We start from the raw sequence: 21,446 nt of genomic DNA on the forward strand, positions 1-21,446 counted from the left end.
TGCACTGAGTTACACTAAGTAATGACAAATTTCACACTTACCTGCGTTTTTGAATCCTCGGGCTCTGGCAGACTCGCATTTACTGCGGGAGATGCAAGTGAAACAGAATCAGGAGGAGAACAATAGTCTGATTTAAGAATATAGCTTCCAGCATCTTGGTCTTGGGATTTAACAGATATAGGAGCAGGGGTTGTGTTAACACCTTCATTCTCCTCCTCCTCCTCACCTTTGCCTTGGAGTGCACTTGTGGAAAGAGGGTGTGCTGAGTCTGGTTGTGAAAATGAACTGCTAGGGAACAAAGTTTGTGTTCTCTTAGTTTTTTCTACTTCTCCATTTAATTTCTGAGTATCATCCATCTAGGACAAAAATGACAATTTGGTAAGTGTATTTAATAGAAAAAAATCCTTAATTTTTCAGCAGCCTAAATATTTAACACAAAATAAGTCTCTCCTTTTCATGCAAGTTCTGGTCACTATACCCATCATTAACTATTCATTTGAAAAAAAGAGCAAGAAGTTTATTCCTTGAAATGCATGCTAACATATAATGCAAGATTATTAAATGTGTTAAAAGTCATATGCTTAGAAGGATTCACATTCTTACCCCTTATAGAACTGAGCCAACTAGGGATTAATGAAAAAGCTACAAAGATCTATATCACAAGGGAGAAGAAAAAAAGAGGCAATTTCTGTTCTTCAGTACTATAGAAGCTGCAGAGGAAATCTACACCACCTGGAAATTTGTCTTTAATATTTGATTACAATAATTTAAGACAATTATATTTGATAAAGCCTGGTTTTCTGATAGGTAGCACCTGGGAAACTTACTGCAAAGATTACTCTGCTAAATATATTTAAACTTCTTTTAAGAGCTACCTTTAAAATGGTAGCAAAACAGCAGGCAATTCTGTCATTGCTTTAGGTGTCTCCTTTCCTTTCTCTGACGGAATTGCCTACTCTGGTAACACAGCCTTCATTAAAGAAGCACATGATTCTTAAAAAAAAAAAAAAAAAAAAAAAAAAAAAAAAAAAAAAAAAAAAAAAAAAAAAAAAAAGCAATAAATGGAAGTCCACAGTCTGACCACGTATCCAAGACAGCAACATTCCCAAACGCCAGGAGCTAAGCAGAATTTTACCGTGAACGAGCGGGGAAGTGATGAGATTCCTCTCGAGTGGACCCCGAAGGGTCTTGGCGTAACCACAGATGTTAACCTGGAGGTATCGGTTTTCTGGTAGCTCCTCGGGAGGGAGGCTGAAACCCGAGCTGACCCAGTTTGAGCGGACAAAGGCGCCGCGCTCCGCTCCTGGGGCAGGCTCTGGGGCGCAGCTCCTCGTGTGGCGGCCGCCGCGCTGCCGCCCGGCGCGCTCTGCGGAGCCCTGGCGCCGGGGGAGGCCGCTCTTTCAGAGAGGGGATCTTTCGCTGCCGGCTCCGCGGAGGGCGCGTGCTCGTCGCCGAACACGTCGTCGTTCAGCGAGTACGTCCATCTGCGGTCCAGCTTCGGCTGCCCGTGGCTCTCTTGGTCTCTGAGCTCCCTACGGAGACAGGATGTGTCAACCTACCAGCCGAGCAAGGCCATGAACAGGTGGGCCCCGAGCATTTCAACTACTGGAAGACCAAGGCAGCATAAACATAGGAGCTGTTTTAGAAGGAATGACTTTAGAAACTCTTTTATCTGTCTCTTAAAAGAAAAAATTACATCATTTTAGTATATTTTTTTAATCTGCCTTATTTTTGCCCTGCTTCTGTATTGACACTCCTAATAACACTCAAGCATACTGCAGTCATTATCAGCTTGCCACCAGGTCAAAATAACTCATCACCAAGAAAATGATACAGCCATTCAGCTACTCATCTTCAGATATTCAGCTTTTATTGAGGAAAGAGTTGGAGGAAGGAGGCCACATAATATCACCTGAACTCCGTGGCTTTGCTGGCATCTCTACTCTATGAGAACGTGATATGGAACTTTAGATAACAAATGAAAAGATGTCCTAGAGTGTTTTAGCTTTGTTTTTGTTTCTTTTTTTACTACATATTTCTTAGTCATATAGAAACAAAAATAATCTTTAGCACATCATTCTTTAGGTGTTGGCAATATCGGTCATTCTATATAAGCTGTACCCATAGCGTTATTCAAGCAACTTGTAGCAATTCAAACAATTTGTATCCTCATTTACAAATAGATGCTATATGCATAACCTTTTAGCCCATTCAACTCACTTAAGTTAAAATGAAGAAAAAAGGTTGTCAGGAGGACAAATGGTATCATGTTACAAAATTTACTCTTTTACTCCTTAGAGAATCTTGGCAATCTTGTTCTGTAAATACCAAAGGGAGCAGCTGGAAATACAGTGGAAATCAAGCAAAAGTTCACAGTTCTGGGATATGCACAAGATTCTGGTTGCACTTACCCACAGTTGCTAGAAGAACAGCAAATACAATATTAGAGCAAAGAGATATAGTTGATTAAACTGAGAATTAGAAAGGCAATTATACAGATTAATACTCTATTATTTTAACCTGTTTAAAGTGAATACAAATACTGGCTTCAATACATTTACTCGCACTTAGTTCAGTAAAATAACTTTTACACTACAAAAGTGTTTGACAACCTCCAAAAACAATGTGCTTGTGGACCATGCCCTGCCCTTCAATTACTTAGCTTTCTACACTATAATTTAGTGCTAAAATTTAGCTTTCTGCAGAAAGAATTGCAATTTGCCAGTAGAAACTTCTCCAGAATTAAAGAAATCAGAAATGATGAGAATTTAAGTACTAAACATCATGTTTCAGTCAGTTCCTTACCTCTCCTCCTGCATTTCTTTCAGTGACTTGCTAGTTCTTCCAGAAGTCTCAGAGGCTCGCCGTTGTATTTCTTCTCTCTCTTCCTTTTTCTTTTGCAGTTCAGAAGTGAAGCTCTTTCTACGATTCTTCCATTTTGCTAGATCCTGAGAGAATTACATGAATGGACAAACATCAGATTTTCTCAAGACCTCTTGCACCCTCATAGACATCCCATTAGATGCTGCCTGAACGCCAGTGTCCTTATTTGACCGGCACATCTGCATCAAGGCCATTTTTAATGCATCTTCCCCCTAAATGATAAAGGTGTTCTTGTCTTTCAGTCAGAGGTTATAGGCCTGCTACCTGTTAAAGTTAATAAGCATAATTACTGTACTAAAAGCCTTCTGTCTTGTATTTCTTCACAAACTTAAGGAAAAATTTCTTAACAGCGAGGGTAACAGAGTACTGGAACAGGCTGCCCAGGGACGTTGTGGAGTCTCCTTCTCTGGAGATCTTCCAAACCTGCTTGGACGCAGTCCTGTGCCACGTGCTCTAGGTGTCCCTGCATGTGCACAGGGCGGGGGTTGGACTAGATGGCCTCTAGAGGTCCCTTCCAACCTCAACCATTCTATGATTCTATGATTTGCAGTTTTATTTCAGAATACCTCGTGTAATGACAGAGAACTAAAATCAACACAAATGCCATGGGAATTTGTCATTGGTTTTGGAGTCCCCTCTCCCTTTTCTTTTTTTCCAATCACTAGTACGTCAGACTGATGTGTCAGCTTGAGAATAACCATGATTTAAATTCTAAACTCAAAACCTATGATCCACATCTATTTTCTTTATTTCTGTAAAACCACAATGTCTGCTGGCAACTTTCTCTATGAAACACCAGAGCAGCTTTAAGATAAGTACTGACTATCACTTCTAACATGAATTCAACAGCTACACATTGCTTAGACAATTAGCAACCGAGCATTGAACAAGTCATTTTTAATCCTCACAAATGAGGGATTTTAATAAAAAAGATCTTCAGATAATGTTATGAAGAAGTTGAAGGCTACAATATCTGTTTTCCAACTCAGTTTGGAGACAAAGTTAATGGAGCTGGTTCTGAGGTCTCCGGAATTTACATGTGAATATATTATTTCCCTCCCCCGTGTTTCCCTGCATAACCAAATACTTGGGCATTCCCATCTTTTCAAAAGAATGAACTCAGAAATTTCAAATTTCACATGAAACTATACCCTAACTTGTCTTCATGGCTACAGAAATCAATTCTGAAGGTTTTATGTTGCTACTGTAAAACACATACATATATTGTAACATTAATCAAATACTTTTGATAATTTATAAAGTAACCTCAGCTCCATGCTCCCGAAATCACCAGCAGCTGTGTGAAATGGATCATTTTAGACCCCAGCCACCAACACCACTGAGTACACCCAAAATACTTTGTTCTCTAGGGGTGCTGACTACCAGCAGCGCTCAAGTCCTTCGGCACGACAGGTGAGAGCAGGAGTGAAAAGGAGTATTTACTTCTTGCCACTGAAGATCTTGTTCTTGCATCTGGCTTTTTATCTTCTGGAGCTCTTCGTAGCGGATTTTGCGCAATGACTGCAATTCCTCTGCACTGACGTCGTTCAAAGACTTGCTCCTAAAAGGAGAAAGGGTATTCAGCTTTTCTACATATTAGCCATCGTTCACACAAGCGATCCTTCGAGAGGGATTAGCGTTAGTACTAATAAGCTCTCTAAAGTGTTAATTAGAAACAAAGCAGGGTACACATGAGCAGACAGTTGAGCAAGCCTGCTACAGCAGTAATGTATTTGAACAAATATAGTCAGGGAAAGGGAAGAATCAGCTGCTTCCACAGCACTGCAGTGAATTCACGCTGATCGTCACATTGAGCTTCTCATGTTTGACTAAGACTTCTGCTTAAACTTGTTAGTATTTATTGATTCATCTACCTAATTTCTTTTACCTGAAAGGCTTCTCTGTTCCCCTCAAGTCTGAATTCTCGCTCATTTGTTCTCTCCATTAGAAGCCCCAGCATCATTTTACACTTTCTTAGTGAAACACACCTCTAAAACCCAAGTTTCGGTCCCTATTAAGTGGCCACTTCATTCATACCCTCAGTCTCACACACCTGCTCTGCACCTCTCCAAGCCTCCCTGCCACTTCCAGACCAAGTCAGGATAGAACATCACCACCTTCTCACCGATTCCTCCACAGATACCCCCATGACAGTCCACTTACTAGCTCCCCTTCACACAAATTTCTCAAAACTCCCTTTTCCTCCTTTCCTTTTCCCACATTCCCACTGATCTGGTATAATGGAAAAATCAGGTCAAAACCAAACTGCTGCAGACAGGGTATTTAACTAATCTCTTGCATACTAAGACAGCTCTTAACTCACAAGCCAGTTTCTTTAACTTCCTCCCAAGAGGCCCAACTTACTTTCACTGGTAACAGAAGACTTTGGACTCTGGCCTCTAGAAAGAAGGGCTAAGGCAGTAACTCATTATTCCTGCTCAGTTGTTTATTTTTTGAATGGGAAGAATGCCAGATTTAACAAAAATCCCATGGTCACTATTGCAGAAACTCTTAAGCAGTTTGCTATCCTTTCCTCCTTTTTATGGTTAAGTTGCAACATATGTAAAAACAGTTCCAGGTAACAAAACTGTACTTAAGTATCAGAATCATTCCAGATTTGTTCAAGCAAACTTGAATGACTAGAGTTCCCTTTTCTTGCTGTTGACTTTAATCTAGACTTACAAACAGTATATCCTAAAAAAGCACCAAGGAGTATGTTCATTTTAAATGTAGGCTTAGGCTTCATCTCAAGTTTTCCAAGTCCCCCTCCTCTAACATTTAGCCTCTTCACAAAACACCCACATTTCTTGCTTCCTCTGGCAATATTCAATCATGTGCAGGGTTTTGCCTCAGGGTAACAATAATAAAATAAAGGTGAGAGATTATATAATTGATTTCAAAGAGTGACCAAGGGAAAATAAAAGCTAGAACACAAATGTGAAATGCTGTCAGATAATAAACAAAAAAATACATCTTTCGGCTACAACAGATTCTATTCGAGACAAAAGTTAATATGGCCCTAACTGGCAGGTAAATGTGTTTACCTCTCTGCACTCAAAAAAATAGAGTACATAAGATAACCATAAAATATCCATAAGGCTCAGTACTTTTAACAGAAACCAGAGCAGAATAACCCTGAGAACTCCTGCCATGGGGCTTTTTTTAATCTCTGTTCAACTGCCACCCTCTATGCTCCTCTTAATCAAAGAGTTACTAAGAGCTCCAATTAAACTCTAAAGTTGGTGTTAGTTTCAGAGCAGAAACATTAAATACAAAGTAACAACTGCCAAGTTAAGCTTTTCAACATTAATTTGAACTCTCAAAATTGTTACTATTTCCATCTGTCCTAGTTCAAAAAATGACATACCTTGATGTAATTTCCATCATAAATATGCATGTCATTAATTCAGAATTCATCCAGAATTCTAACTGGAAGATGATTAAATATTTACTAATCTTCCTTTCTATTTCTGTTTCTTTTAAAGCCTAATTTTAAAGACAGAACTCCAAGTACAGCACTTCAGTAGCAGGAAGAGACAATATTCGAAACACCTGATAACTGGAACCATAACTTATATATTCCAGATGCCACTGGGACCTTTTGCCAAACGTGCAGCTTTGGGTTTCTTACATTTGCTATGTGAACTGCCCATGCACAGAACAAAGCAGCATGCACAAGTTGCTTTGAGCCATACTTTGTAGCTACTGTGCATGCACGAGAACTTAAACAGGCAAAAACAGCGTTCAGAACTTCCAAGCTTTTATAAAACTTACCCCTGCTCATCAGAAAGCTTTTGAAACAGTCTGAGAAAGCAGAAACCAAAAAGAACAGAAGAGATTCAGTGTCTTGCTTGATATACACAACAACATTAACACAATCGGTACAGCAGCCCTCACGGGGACAGGGGAACTCGAAGCGGTTGAGGAGCAGCCAGCACAGAACAGCACGTGGAGACCTGACACCAGTCAGAAACACATCAGCACCTGCATGATGTGCATGTGGGGCAAGAAAACCCTGGCAAAAGAAGGCTGCCCTTGATGTTTCCCGTCCTTCTAGGTTTAGAAACACTGCATGAATAGGACCTTGTAGGAAGGCCACATCACTTAGTCCAGGGGTAGGAAGCATGAAGCTCAGAAGATACTTATTTCAGGAAATTAAAGCCAACTTCTGTCCCAACAAGAAGCCAGGGTCTCAAAAGTGTTTTTCTCATCAAGTTAATTCACCCAACTAAATGAAAATAACACATGGAATGCATAAGCACAAAAGGGCTCTATATACAAGTTGAGGGCATTAAGCAGAGACCCATATACATCCAATGGGATCCAAAAGGATTTTTAATACGTTTGAACATGAATTGATTCTATTGAATTAATTCTTAGAACGTGAAAACTCTTCACACATTGTGGATATATTTCTCAGTGAAGCTTGCACTTTGTTAACAGCATCTAGCTTAAAAATTAAATACAGCAACACCAAAGTATCAACATAGAAGTGCCTTAGTCACAAAGCGAGGATGCACAGCTGGGAGAACTGCAACTTGCAATGCCGTATTTTCAGAGCCAAGGAAATGTTCTAAACTCCTCTCCCACAGTACACACAAAATCCAAAGGAAATCTAGAACCTGGTTTAGAATAGACTGCAGACATGGAATAGAAAGATTGAAGGAAAGGATTAGGATGGATTGGATAAAAGTGGCAAAAAATACTGGTAGAATAAGTACATCTCTGTGGAAGTTACATGTACACAAACTGTGTACACACTAGGACTTATGGGGTGGGGGGCGGTCAGAGAAACACTACTGATTTTCACCTCTGGTGGCAGGACAGATTATGAGCATTCCCAGACTCAGATGCAAGCAATAGAGGGCCAATTTCCAGAATCTGTCATTAAAAATCCCTGACAATGTTGACAAAACATGTAGATGAGGCGCTCTGGGACACGGTTTATCAGGCACGGTGGTGGTGGGTTTATGGTTGGCTTTGATGATCTTTTCCAACCATAATGATTTTATGATTCTAACAAAAAATTCACCTATTTCAGAGGCATTCTCATTATATTAGGAAAAAAACCCCTCTATAACAGCCTCTATAATCTTTTGATTAATCAGTATTCCTGCTCAACCATGGAAAAAAAAAACTTGTATAGACTTTGGTGCTGAAGGACTCAAAACAATTTCTCTCTCAAGTGGCAGCCTAAAGCTACAAAATGTCTTGCTTTTGTTGAAAATATGGTATTGCAGTCATGAACTTCTACTCAAAGCAAAAAAAAAAAAAAAAAAAAAAAAAAAAAAAAAAAAAAAAAAAAAAAGCTTGTCTGGGGTTACACAAACAAATGGCAGCTTTGCACTCTACAAACGGTTCAGCACAAGGCGATTCCGAGTTCAAATGACTCGAGCGCAACCCGTGCAGGACACAACCTGACCTCTCCACCATCTGCCGCTTCTTGTGCCTAACTTGGCTGGCTTCCCTGATGGCCTCCCACTTCTTCCAGTCTTCTTCACTGCACGGACCCGGGATGAAGTTCACGGGCTGCACGTTGCCCCCCACTTTCCAGGATTCGATCTTGCGAGTCAACATATCGTCCCTCTTGTGCCGCAAGGAGGGCGACAACACCCTGCCGCTGCTCTGCCTGTCCTCCGGCGTCGGGCCTCTCTCCAGCAAGCACAAAAATTTGGACCGAATATCCTCAGGAAGGCTCCAAGGATCAGGAAAGAGGGCAGGGTGATACTTGTCTGGAGCGCCTGACAAAGGCACCTCTTTTTTCTGAGAGAGGATTTTCCGAAAAATCATGTCATCTTTTTCCAAATCTGGAATCACTGGTTGGCCTTCTCTAGGCTGCAGAATTATTTCACCCTCTAGGGGAGGTTCCTCCTCAGATAATTTTTTAAAATACTCGGGGTCTTGGAGAACAACGTGATTCACGTGGAACGCCCCCGTTTTCCGAACAAACAGGTCATCGTTTTCTAAGTCTGGATACAGATATCCATTTTCATCATCTCCTTGCTTGCATCCTGGTACAAAGGAAATATTCCTTCTACATTTTATGAGCCTAGGGCCAGAAGTAGGATCAATTCTGGTCTTTGTTTCGGAAGACAAGTAGTCAGTGTACTTTTGCAGAGCCTGAAGTAACAAAAACTGACTGAAGCATATAAAACAAAAGGAGGGAAGTAAAATATCATTAACTAGCAAAAGACAAGCAGATTACAACGTACTGAGATACACATTTGGATCCAAGCAGTACCACTGCACCACTTGGCATTGACCAGCACAGCACACAGCGACAGCCTCACCTTCCCGAGCGGCCCTCACATGCCCCCACGAAGCCACAACCCTCCGCAGCGTGTCACCCTGTTGCACTCGCACACTGCAAGACCAGCAGTTCAAGACAACAATAAATACATGAATAAAAATCCCAAGAACGACAACTCAGGATGCAGTTTCATTTCCCTTCAATTTCCTTGCAAGGCAGCCAGAGCACAGCTCATGCAGCGGTATCAACCTGGGCGCATCAGTATCCTCCAAGATCCTGTCTTCTGCAATCTGGGAGAGTGAGTTTCCCACATATTCAGCAGTCGCCTTATAGTTCTGATCCCTCCTGTAACTGCTGTTCCACTCAAAGCTTGGTCTTGGTTGATGGCCAAGAACGGCAGAGCTTGGTTTATAAGCAAAATCCTCATCCTCAGAATCTGATTTCTTTCTACTGTGCAGCAGCACAAAGAAGGAAAGAGGAGGAGAAAATATAGTAATTGAGTAAAACGCGCAGTGCCAATGGTGCAAGAGTTGAATGGAAATAATGCCTCAATTTTTTCCTTGAATAAGAAAAGACACAAAAACAGCCTGCTGCTACACAGGCAACAAAAATGAAAAAGTTGTGAAATCACACTGCATTTACAGGTTTTGCACACAGAGAAACAGGAGCATGCATAAACACGCACCTGAACCCTTGAATCTCTTTATACCAGGGTTTGAAAGAGGATTTCCTGATCTTTTTCCACATCAATTCTTCTTCTGGAGTCCAAAATTTAGGAAGAAATTTGTCAAAAGAAACCACTGTGCTTGGTGCTGACGAACTTAGCTTGCGGAAATAGAGATCATCCTTTTCAATGTTTGGGACGCCTAGTGATTCTTCTTCGTCCTCATCAGAATACCCAGATAACTGGGAAGCAAGGTTAGCTCTTGGCTTGTTTTCCACTTTAGTATCCAACTGCCTCTGGCTCCTCTGGTTACTGTTCAAAATACCCAACCAGTTAAGATATTTTAGGAGCAACTTGACACAAAAATACGCAAAAAAAAGGCATGCTTTTGGCTTAAGAGTTCAGCCTTGTGAATGAAGCTAATTAGTTCTCAATTCCATCACTGCAGCACCAAGGAGAAAAAAAATAAAGAAAAAGTTACATGGTTATAAGAGCACCCTATTGCCTCTCCCAAAACGTCAATTTGGCAGAAAAGGCATAGTAACTTATCAGCTATGTTAAAAGGCTGATTAGAAGGCTAATTTTAAGGAGTTATTTATAGACTGCAATTCAGGTAGCACAATAGTCACTGGATCTTGGATTAGTATCTCTGACCTCAGTGGTTCAAGCATGGCAGCTAAGGGACCAGCCGGATAACCTCCCTGCGAGCAAGGCTTAGCAGGGTCATTGCGCAACACGACATGACGTCCGGGTGCAGCGGAGCTTACAGGGCCCTTCTGGATTAGAAATCTACGTTTTGCTAAGTCATCCATAACCACGTCGGGCAGCCGCCTTTCGTCTTCCGACTCGGAGTCACTGTCACTGTCATAGAGCATCCGGAGGGAAGCTGGGGTTGCGAGCCCGCTTTCTGCTCCGCTGCCTTGGCAGGAAGCAGGACTCCTTTGACGGCCACTGAGGTTGACCAAAACAGGAACAGAATGAGGACAGGGAAGCCAAGAAGGTAACGATGAAACTCAAGCCCTGCCCAAGAAGTCTCAACGTACCCATTTGCCAGTAGGGCAACAGCAATTCACTACCACACTTTGGAAACTATTAACAAAAGGCGTACATTTTATGTCTAGCTTAAAAGGGCACTGAAGATGATTTAAATGCCCTCTATTTGAGATCTGAGCAACCTCAAAACACCGCTTAAGAACTAGTGGACTGAGTTAAAGAAACAGAAAGAAAAAAAAAAAAAAAAAAACTAACATGAACTCAAATGCTTTCCCTTGAATTACAACAAGAGCAACTTTAATGAAGAAAGAATTTAGGAAAGAAAACACCAGAAGTCAAGAAGCCTGCCTTAGTAAGGCTGCCCAGCAGTACCTTGAAAACGTTCCATCGGAGTCGGTGTAGACAGGACTTGCCCAGCTCCTCCTGTTGTCCTCATTCTTCTCCGTCCTTTTCTTCCGCAAGGGCGCGGGCACGTACGTCGCCTGCTTGTTTTTGGTGGGTAGGAAGCGATTGAAGTCGGTGGTGGGCTTGGGCTCAATCACCGCGATCCGGCGGTAGGACCTGTCGTCCTTGTGGGAGTCGTGCATTTTGAACGGCAGTTCGGAGTCGGTGTCGCTTTCACAACCTTAGGGAAAGGGGAGAAAGGGAAGGCGCGGAAATTACTCCCTGGTTTTAAGCTTAGAGCTAGAACTTGGATTGAAAGGGTCAAGTCAGCTCCATATTTGAGATGTTTCTGCCACAAACTTGCTGAGCTACTGACAGGGCAAGAGCAGAGGTATTTTTAGAAGCATTTTGAGAAGTCTCTCATGAAGCTGCGATAAGGTCCATTGCGCTGGGCCCAGCTGGCTGCATTCACTCCATTCCTTCCCTATCTCTGCTCACGCAGGACCCAGAGTGCTAACTCTTGCAGCAAAGCACTAAAATAACACAGCAGCTTTTAATTAAAAGCCACACTTGCCACTCAAATTTACTCGCACACTGAGCTTACTGGCAAATAATTAAAAAATATGCTTGTCTCAGCAGACTCATACCCATGGCTTCCCCTGGGTATGTGTCACACGTATAGCATGGCTACACGTTGCTTTGCTCTGATCAGATGTGCTCTGTGCAGCCTTTGCAAATAATTTTACGCCATTTGCACTGAATAAAATACAAAAGCTCACTATTTTCATAACCTTGACTACATGTTACTGTTGCATTTTAAAATTTGGAGGACGTTTAGAGCATAACTACAGAGAAAAATTTCATAACCTTTCTTCTTAGTATGCTTCTTTCCATAAAAAAGCCTAATATTAAAACGAATACTAGGCTATTCAGCTTTTAACCCAAGTGAGAAAAAGCCTATTTGTACTCAATACAAAGTGAAATTGTAGACATCTGGCATCATATTGATTTAAGGAAAAGACAAGGCATGGATGCAACTGTTGCAAAGTTAAGTGATGGACATCAGGATCTGAATTCTAATCATCTGTCTGCTAAAAAAACACCTACCAAATACATGTGTGATAAAGACAGCTAGAAGCTCAGCTACTCTACCTAGGATCATTCAGGAGTGCACTGCTGTGTTTCTACCAGTTGCTTAGGATCTGTATTAGATCATTTTAAATGCAACTGCAGCAGGCTCTCTAGAGCTGCCTTTCAAGCCAATTTAGATACCGAGCACTTGAAGGCCATGCACCGTGTTCTCCCGTGCTCCAAAGACACAGATTTCAAGTGGGAAAATATACCTTCGCTGCCACCTTTCAAGGTTATATCTGATGAGAAGCTTGTAGAGGACCTCGAACCAAAGGAGTCCAAGCTATCAAAGGAGTCGTCTCTCTTATGGCTGACGGAGGGTGACAAGGGCTCGCCCCGCTCCAGGTACCAAATGTCACCGTAGCCGCTGTCCCTGCCGCTCCTGCTCAGGTGGCTGCTCTCCTCGAGTGCCTACGGGAGCAAGTCATGCAAAGTCTTTTGCAATAGCTTACCTATGCAATACCTCAGAGTTCAAATTCAGGTATATATTTTAAGACATTTGTACACAAATAGCTTAAACAGAGACTACTGTAAAGCTCTAAAAGCTACACACACACAGCCTTGGATAGCAGGTTCAACACAAGGCAATTTCTCTCATCTCTGAATGAAAACAGAGCTCTCTGCCATCTACTAAATGAATGATCACAGGAAGGTTCCAAATTTCATGAGTTTTTCTTCCTCACAGTGAGTATTTTTTCATTAAAGGACAACTAGGGTAACAAATGCTCTAGGTGATCCTGCTTGAGCAGGGAAGGTTGGACTAGATGATCTCCACAGGTCCCCTCCAACCTCAACCATTCTGTGACACTGTGATAATACTGGTAGCAGGAAACCCCATATGTGGTAGAAATGATTGCTTTCACAGGTCTTCAGATAGCAAGCAAAATGAACAGATTGCCATGCTCTCCAAACTACGAATAAAATTAAATCCTAACATAAGAGATTATTTAGACTTGATGATGTAACGTTTAGCAAACTACATAATATTTAAAAAAGCTTTAAAAAAATTCTTCTGGAATTTCTTACCTTAGTCAATGCTTGCCCTAGTAACTTCTCAAATGCTTTAAGATTGAGGTATGGACCATTATAATGAGGGTTACTTTGTGCTTTTCTGCCAAGCCAGTACAATGTAATCAGAACCTAGAAAAAAAACCATCAATACAAAGTTCAATAATTAGCTATTAAGAGTAGATCAGTATGAAGTTAGAAGCATTTCCACAGCAAAGTGTAAAATTCTCAACTACACCATTAGCTGGTATCTCCATTAAAATCAATTAAAAAGGGCTTGGAGAAATTTAACTCATCTCAATGAAGCAGATTTATCCAGGAAAGAAAGCTTTGCAGTGATCATAACAAGATGGCACCAATGTATATCAGATAAACAAGCAGCTGATAGTAAGGTAAGATTCACAATACCATGAACAGAAGTGCTTCAAAAATACTAAGCTGCAATCAGTGTGAAATTGTTTTAGAAATCATTAAAATAAACAAGTCTTACATTTTTCACTCTTCTGTCGGTCTCCTCTGGTCTGAAGCAAAGCAGGAGAAAAAACAAAAATATTTTTTAAATATTGAATAAAAGAATTTTCAGTCAGATTTTAAGTGTTATAAGATAGAGATTACAACTTAATTTTAAGAGCAATTAGAGTCTGAAATGAAATACAGAACTGTGAATGTTCCAGAAGAAATAAAGAGCAATTAGCTTTGAATTTACAGGTGTAATTCCATACTACATTAATCATTTTACATGAAACAAGACACCAGCTGCCCTACTACAGTCTGTGATTTCGCAGGAATTATAACCCAGTAAGAACTTTCTTTTTAAAATTTGCCAAATTTTTTAGTTACCAGTAAAATAAAAGTGAAAAGCAGCTAACAATTTTGGTCATGGTCAATCTCTATGAACTCTCTTGGCTGCAGACTAAGATCTTCAGCTCCCTATGTTCCCTTTTTTTCCCAGCTATGACATTTTCTGAAATATTGGTGTCAATGTTTTAACCAGGCAGAAATTTTCAGACAAAAACTGAGCAACTAAAACGGGGACATCAGGGCAGAGGTATTGCAGGCTTGGAAGGAAGATTTGGGTTGCTTTTAAGCGGGATGTATATTTCTAAAGGGAAAAATAGAACACCTTAAAGAATGCAAGTATTAACATTGGTAAGTGTTTTTTTCTTCTCTAATTTACTCATTTGTGGTGTGTTTCCTCAGTGCACCCACACGTCCTTCCCACATGCGGGCACCAGTGCTCAGTCTGCAGCTATAGGTGTCCCCAGCCAGGCCCCAAGAGCAGCTGTAAAACCCTCTCACCAGCATCACCAGCAGGTCAGGGAGGCAAATCACTTCCCCCACACCTAAATGACACTATCAGCAGCAGAAACCGTTGGTTTGACACCATGGGAATTCACAGAAAGCTAATATGCAGCAGCAGAAACACCTACACAGGATCTGGTAATGGATCAGACCAATAATTTATTAGGTCACCTCCTGTTCCCAGCTGCTTGGGAACAAGTTGATTAAAAGTTGTACAGGAAAGTTATAAGAAATTGGTCGGGGGCAGTCAGGAGGTGGCACGGCCACAGCAGGACCAGGGCAAGGTCACTGATGGAAACTCAATGCAGTCTATTAACTAGCTGGGACACAGAGCTCCCCTCCTACCTTCTTCCTCATCTGGGCCAGCCTGCTCTTCTCACCCAGCTCAACAGGGAATGGGCATGGTAGGTCCAACATCACTCGCAAATCAAGTTGCCAGTAATATAACGTCATGAGACATCTGACCCCCAGTATCCCCACCTGCCACTTCCTTAACATCCCATCCCCCAGATCTTGCTGCTTCTGCAGCAAGCAGCCTATATCCTATGGATATGGAGGAACACTTTTCCTTTAATGTGAAACATTTACATCTATTTTCTACTCTCCTTTCCCAAATACCTTGTTGCCCTTGTTTTAAATAAACTTGATACTGAAGAAATTATCCTTCTCCCTTCCCTCAGCATTGGGCATTCCTCCCAGATGTTCACGTTGTGGCCCGCTGTGGCTGCTACCCGATGTGCTGCTTGCACACGGGTGCTATCAGTCCCGTTCCAAGCAGAGCACAGGTAACAGTTTTCCTAGCGGTTGCATCACTAGTACACTTTCTGCAGCTGATGCAGGGCACATTTTAAAGGTTTATATGCTTCAGGTTCAAGATCCTGGAAGTTTTCTGCAAGACAGGACTTCTGCTTTTGTAATTGCAGACAGTGGGAGAAGTCACATACACGTCACTCTCATCAGCTAGAGCCTGTGTTCAAGTGTGGAGTCTCCTTCTCTGCAGATCTTCCCAACCCACCTGGATGTCACCCTGTGCCACGTGCTCTAGGTGGCCCTGCTGGAGCAGGAGGGTTGGACTAGGTGATCTCTAAGTCCCTTCCAACCTTAACCATTCTGTGACCCCCACCACAGCCTCCTTTCAGGTACTGGTAGAGAGCAACAAGGTCTGCCCTGAGCCTCCTCTCCTGCAGCTAAATAACCCCGGCTCCCTCAGCCGCTCCTTGTAAGGTCTGTGCTGCAGCCCCTTCACCAGCTTCGTGGCCCTCCCCTGGACCTGCTCCAGCACCTGCATGTCCTTCTTGTAGCGAGGGGCCCAAAACTGAACACACACTCTCCTTCTCTGAATCAGGCCTATTAGTCTCCATCTTTAAAGCATCTTGCCACAATAGATGCAAATTTACTACAAGAGCAAAAGAGCCTCCCACTGCCAAAACTCCTGGATTACAGCCATCACTTCCTCCTCTGGCTAGGACCATGATGGTCTCAAGTAAGGGAGGGAGAAGTGGGGAGTGAAGGGAAAAGGGAAATAATTCTGCATAATTCATGTGTTGTCCTGGAATTTGCGTAGGACATAAGCCATTATAATTCCTGCCTAGCAAAACTCTGAGTAAAAAGGCCATGCTGCCGTCTGACAGGAAGGCCGGGGAGGTCACCAGTTACCTAGAGACTTCACAGCTGCCTCCCCTCCACGTGTTTGCACCTTGCAGAAGATGCACTTTGGATCCACTGGCTCCAAAACCTCCCACTGCCTTCCTGAGTGAAACACTGTACGTGTACATCCTGCCCAAGCTCAAAATACAGCTCTGAGTAATGCATGCACAAACCACTGCCTAGTTACTATCCGGAATATCACATCTAAAAGAGTCTGGAAAATGCCTACTGGATACACATGTGCTGCAAACTCAAAGGGATCTTTTAACATGAATATTTGCTTTTGCTTGTCAACACCAACTTAAAAAAGGCAAGATTTCAGCTGAAATGCAATAAATGAGTGCAACGTGAAAGACCTAATCAGATGAAAGGGAAGTTGCCCTTAATGAAGTGCTCCCCTCAAAGTGCCAGTACAATGCAGTACCACACAAAGCATTTGGTTGGGATCTCATCCATAGATCCCAGCACCTACGGTTTACACCACCACGGCCAAGGTGGAAGAAGTCACAGGCAGCAGCAGTGTTTTCAGAAGCATGTTACGTTGGGTGATGCTTGTGAAAAGGCAACGATCTGTCTCCCCCGACAGCCCCTCGCTACCCAGCAGCATGCCCAGCTGCTGCTCTCCTACCTCCAAGCAGGCCCAAACCACCCAGTTTCTCACGCTGTGTTTGAAGGAGAAAAAAACAAAACAAAAAACACAAAAGACATTTGAGGATGAAAGGTAAGAACTTCAGCAACGTGCCCGGTAAGCTTTTTAACACTGCTGGATCTTCATAATTATTTCAAACACACACGTACAGGGTCAAAATGCACACACAACACTAATCTCAAATGTTTGTCCTACAAAAGCTGTTTTCGAAACTGAAAAGGTAACCAACTTCCCAAAGTACCTTCACCAATGCAAATAAACAGCAGTCCTATAAGGGACAGTTATGAAGTAGTCTGCCTTTTGGTGTTTTCTTCCAAAAATCATGATGGAAGATGACGTACTGGCACCTAGTCAGTACAGATAATGCTCTTCAGGAATATGACTCTTCCAAGTAATCAAATTAGTGGCCTGAATAAGCGATGGGCAGTGTGCTGAAATTTAAGCAGGATGCTGCTGCTCTGCAGGGTACCAAGGCTGCACCTAAACATCATCTGCTGAAGGAAGGGTGTTCCTGTGCAAATGACAACACACCACCAGCTACCCAACCACTTCATGTCACTTCAAGCATTACCTTCTGCTTTTCCAAAGGTTTCTACAGATCTCATTTCACTAAAGATGTCTGAACTAAGCAAATGAGAGCAACTAAGCTAGTGAGAGCAGGGAAGATGTAGAGGGGAGAAAAAAAAAAAAACAAACAAACAAACCCCCCAACCCACTCCTAGTGTGGTATACAAAACTCTTAGCATCCATTTTACAGTTTAATGGAAAGCTGATCCTTCCAGTTACCTAATCAAATCCCAACAACTGCTTAAGAGGCCCCCTGAATTCACGCAGTGCAAATTATAATGCACAAGCTTTGAACCTTAGTAGCTAGCAGTGCTTTCAATAAAAATTATCTGTAACTTGAAGGTCGGCCATGCTGGGAAATGCCTATCAAAATGCCTATCTCCAAGCAAGAGAGTCTAAAGGCCACACGATAACAAACAACGCGGTGGGGGGGTATTGTTGTAATCATGAAGCACAATTGTAAGTTGACCGCTGAGCCAAAATGCTGACAAAATCCATACAAAAATATATGAATTCATTATCCATGGAAAAATAATGCCTTCTGAATAAAGCATCATTTCATCTACGTCAATCATGTAGCAAATGGAACGAGGCAAATGAGACAGAAATAGCTCTAACTTGTTGGTAGATGATAAACTTAGATTACACCAAAGCAACTCGGTTACATTTGAGAAAAGTGTCATTTCAGGAACACCATTTATACACAACCCACTCAGCACCGACCAGCAAAAGTTACTTTAACGAGGACCAGCACACAAGAATAAGACACAGCGATAGGGCAGGCCAGAAGACTGAGTTGCAACTGGAGGAATTTATTCACAGTTCGACTGTTTGCTGAAGGTTAAGTAGCAAAATTAGTCACTAAGGCCGCAGCTTGACAACACAAAGGCTTTGGCAACACTTCTGCCCTCAGGATTTCCTGCTCTCCCTTCCCTTGGAGCCACTTGTTTGCTGCACCCGTGGTTATGCCAACACGCGCTGAATCACTCCGCAGCTCCGCGCGGGGACGCGGGACCGAAGGCTGTGCCAACTGCTTTGTTGGGAGCTAAGTGTCCCCTTTTAAAGAAAGCCCCATTTTAAGTCACTCACCTGCACAACAGCCCAGTCCCACAGAACAACTGCCAAGGCCCTGCGCTTGTCACAGCAGGAGCTTGCGGGAGGGGGACACCATGAGGTACTCATGTACTCAGCTACTGATGCCTCGCTTTGAGGAGTGAGGAAGCTGGTGAGCATTATTTTAACATAATATTTTTAGACACCCCTTGAAGATTTTAAAATTAATTTTGAGATTCTAAAAATGGCTTACAAAATAGTCACCTGGCCTGTACACTACAGTATTTTAAGGAACCACAAACTAGAATTGAACCACCATTGGCAATGCTAACACTTGCACTTGTACTTCTTCATTGCTTCCTCCCAGAACAGCAGCGTATTTTAAGTAGCCATATTCACATTGACTTATTGCAATCCAGCTAATAAATATACCCGGTAGTGGATATTTCTCTCAATGTGTTATTCTGCTTAGTTCCCTAGCCCCCTAATACCTGTTAAATTGCAGAATCTATCAATACATGATGGCAGATGTACTTGGAAATTTTGTTATTTTCCAGAGCAAACATCAACACAGAGCTGAAGACCAAAAGCAAGATACCAGAAATTGAAGCACTGCTCAGGAAGACGACTTAATGGCATCTCTTTCTGAAAGTGGGACTGTCTGAAAGTGCATGTATCTAGCAGAGAAAGTTATTTAAACTATACATATATGCCTATGGCTAAAAGAGAAAATAATCAAGTAAAGTCTAGGTAGACCAGGGAGCCCCCCTCTCCTAAATGGGAGTCACCTGCTGTGAAGCAGCCACATGGCCAGGCAGCAAGAGGAGAGAGGGGAGGAGAGTTTGAATCCATGTGTGCAGGAAGGGATGCAGACCCTCACTCCGGGAAAAGGGAATGTGCCCGTGACAAGGGCACCATTTCCACTGCCAAGTCCCTCCCTTAGTGCCAAACACCCCAGAAACCCCAGCAGCGGCCACCGCTATCTGCTTCCCCCCTATTCTCCACACTACACATCTTACCACCACAGGGCTTAAAGCAAACAGAAAAGCTCCTTTTCAGAAGTACCAGCCTTCTCCTTGCGACCGTCCAGCCCCAGGGCAGGGCTTCCACCTCCCAGACGTGGGTCCTAGGCCTGGGCACAGCCTCGCTGCGAGGGGGCCTCACGCCGGCGCCCGCCTCCCCACAGGGCTCCCGGCGCTCACCTGGACCCACGGATTCACCCGCGCTTCCCGGGAGGGCGGCACGGGCTCTGCAGGATTCTCCACCCCGGCGAGGGAGACCAGCACCGCGCGCCCAACTCGCAGCGGGCTCGTGCTAAATGTTAACCTCCCTGGACACCTACTCAACTGCTATTAATACTCCAGTTATCAGATTTCACCCCATTCCCACATGCTGCTCTCGGAATAGAAAGGCGTCAATGGAGGATGGGACCGTTACGTGGGTAGGGAAACATGAGGACATTCTTCTAGCACTCGGGTTCTTACCAAGCTGATATTCAACCCTGATAGCCACATTTCACTGGTGAGATTACTGGAAATAAAGCAATCGCAATACTACTCAGCAGCTCAAGGGCAGCTTTGGAAAATACACTTTAAATGTACTTTTCTATCTGTTCTATAAATATAAGACTTGTGAGTTTTCTCCATAGCCCTGGGACCACTCTCTATTACCAATGCTGCCGTAACAGTACGGAGCACTGCGAGGAAGGGCCTGAGAGGCTCCGGAGAGAGGAAAGCCAGGGAGGGGACCAGGCAGCCAACACCCTCCGTGGGAACGCGGCCCCACGTCCCTCCGACGCGCGGGCCCTCCTTGCTGATCTCATCCGTTACCCTCCCACGCTATTCTTAAATCTCTTATCAAAACAAAAACAGCCACTTCTAGATGCATCAGCCCAGGCAAGGTACCGCGCAGGCCCATGACCCGCTTCCTCGGGCTCCTTTCCAACCCCTCCCTGCGCCGTCCATCTCCGCCAGCTTCCCCTTATCTCACCCAGGGGCACGGGCTCCCCTCGAGAGAGGAACACCCCTCCGCACACTGCGGGGTGCGGGGCACAGCTACCAACAGCAGCAGCAGACACCGGCCGGGATATCGAGCCCGGGCGCAGGGGCAGCCCCGGGAACACCGGAGCGGTGACTCTGTTACCTGCAGCTTTCGCTTCCCTTGGCCGGCCCCAGGTAATAAAGTCGGGCATTTCTGCTGCTTTTAACTGCAAATACAGAACCTTTCCCTCCACTTGACACTAGGGACTTGTAAGTTTCACATCCAGATTGATATCTGGACAAAAATAACTACCAGATATTTTGTTCCTGGAATGACAGGTCACGTTCTGGCCAAAATGCAAGAGAACGGGGAAATTCTGTGGGAAATGATGGATTCTCTCTGCAAGGAATTACAAGCTGCAGAGTCAGCTCTAAGCTCACAGAGACGTTTGTCATTCTCAAAGCAAATGAAGTGCTTAATTTACAAAGATGTTTTAATTTCAGAGAAGAAATCAATTACTTATGTGAAAAAACAGCTTCAAAACTATTTAGATAAATAGCTATAATACTACTATTTATAAATAATCCAGATTTTTATAGCTTCGAAAGGGTATATATAAATATGCATATAAAGGTGTATAAATGAGAACACATACAAGTACAGCTCTCAGGTAACAAATGGTTCAACAATGTTACTAAAAAACTACTCTGAATAAAGCATATTACTTTATTTAGCTAAACTGCAGCAACCATGTTTTTTCCCCCCTCTCAAGACATATCCACATTTCCCTTTCTTGCCCAACGCCTCCTTGACATGATTAAGCATTTCCACACCAGCTGCCCCTTGTCACCTTCCTCTTATAGGGATGCATTTTGCCATCCCCTCTTCCCACATGTGCAGATACCAGCGGGAAGTCTTCAGGAGAGCCTCTGCCC

At 43.1% G+C, this 21,446-nt stretch overlaps 2 protein-coding genes across 2 annotated transcripts in view; both read right to left on the reverse strand.

Annotated features, from left to right (window-relative positions):
* Positions 1 to 13,445, reverse strand: part of LMO7 (LIM domain 7) — a 40,956-nt gene extending 27,511 nt beyond the window's left edge. Inside the window, exons 1-12 of the mRNA XM_088540302.1 lie at positions 13,332 to 13,445; positions 12,518 to 12,716; positions 11,163 to 11,415; positions 10,452 to 10,748; positions 9,819 to 10,109; positions 9,383 to 9,583; positions 8,306 to 9,022; positions 6,658 to 6,687; positions 4,327 to 4,444; positions 2,806 to 2,948; positions 1,136 to 1,532; positions 42 to 356 (exon numbers count right to left, since the gene is read on the reverse strand). Of these exons, the coding sequence (XP_088396428.1) occupies positions 42 to 356; positions 1,136 to 1,532; positions 2,806 to 2,948; positions 4,327 to 4,444; positions 6,658 to 6,687; positions 8,306 to 9,022; positions 9,383 to 9,583; positions 9,819 to 10,109; positions 10,452 to 10,748; positions 11,163 to 11,377 (2,724 nt within the window). The 5' untranslated portion in view covers positions 11,378 to 11,415; positions 12,518 to 12,716; positions 13,332 to 13,445. The remainder of the gene's footprint in view (positions 1 to 41; positions 357 to 1,135; positions 1,533 to 2,805; positions 2,949 to 4,326; positions 4,445 to 6,657; positions 6,688 to 8,305; positions 9,023 to 9,382; positions 9,584 to 9,818; positions 10,110 to 10,451; positions 10,749 to 11,162; positions 11,416 to 12,517; positions 12,717 to 13,331) is intronic.
* Positions 13,446 to 13,705: 260 nt separating this feature from the next.
* LOC148595794 (LIM and calponin homology domains-containing protein 1-like) overlaps positions 13,706 to 21,446 on the reverse strand; it is a 77,158-nt gene continuing 69,417 nt past the window's right edge. Inside the window, exon 5 of the mRNA XM_088540300.1 lies at positions 13,706 to 13,834. Coding sequence (XP_088396426.1) covers positions 13,774 to 13,834 — 61 coding nt within the window. The 3' untranslated portion in view covers positions 13,706 to 13,773. The remainder of the gene's footprint in view (positions 13,835 to 21,446) is intronic.

The sequence above is a fragment of the Tinamus guttatus genome, unplaced genomic scaffold (genome assembly GCF_059628265.1).
Source record: "Tinamus guttatus ecotype Peru unplaced genomic scaffold, ASM5962826v1 Tinamus_guttatus_pri_ptg000058l, whole genome shotgun sequence".
In the NCBI taxonomy this organism is placed as follows: domain Eukaryota; kingdom Metazoa; phylum Chordata; class Aves; order Tinamiformes; family Tinamidae; genus Tinamus; species Tinamus guttatus.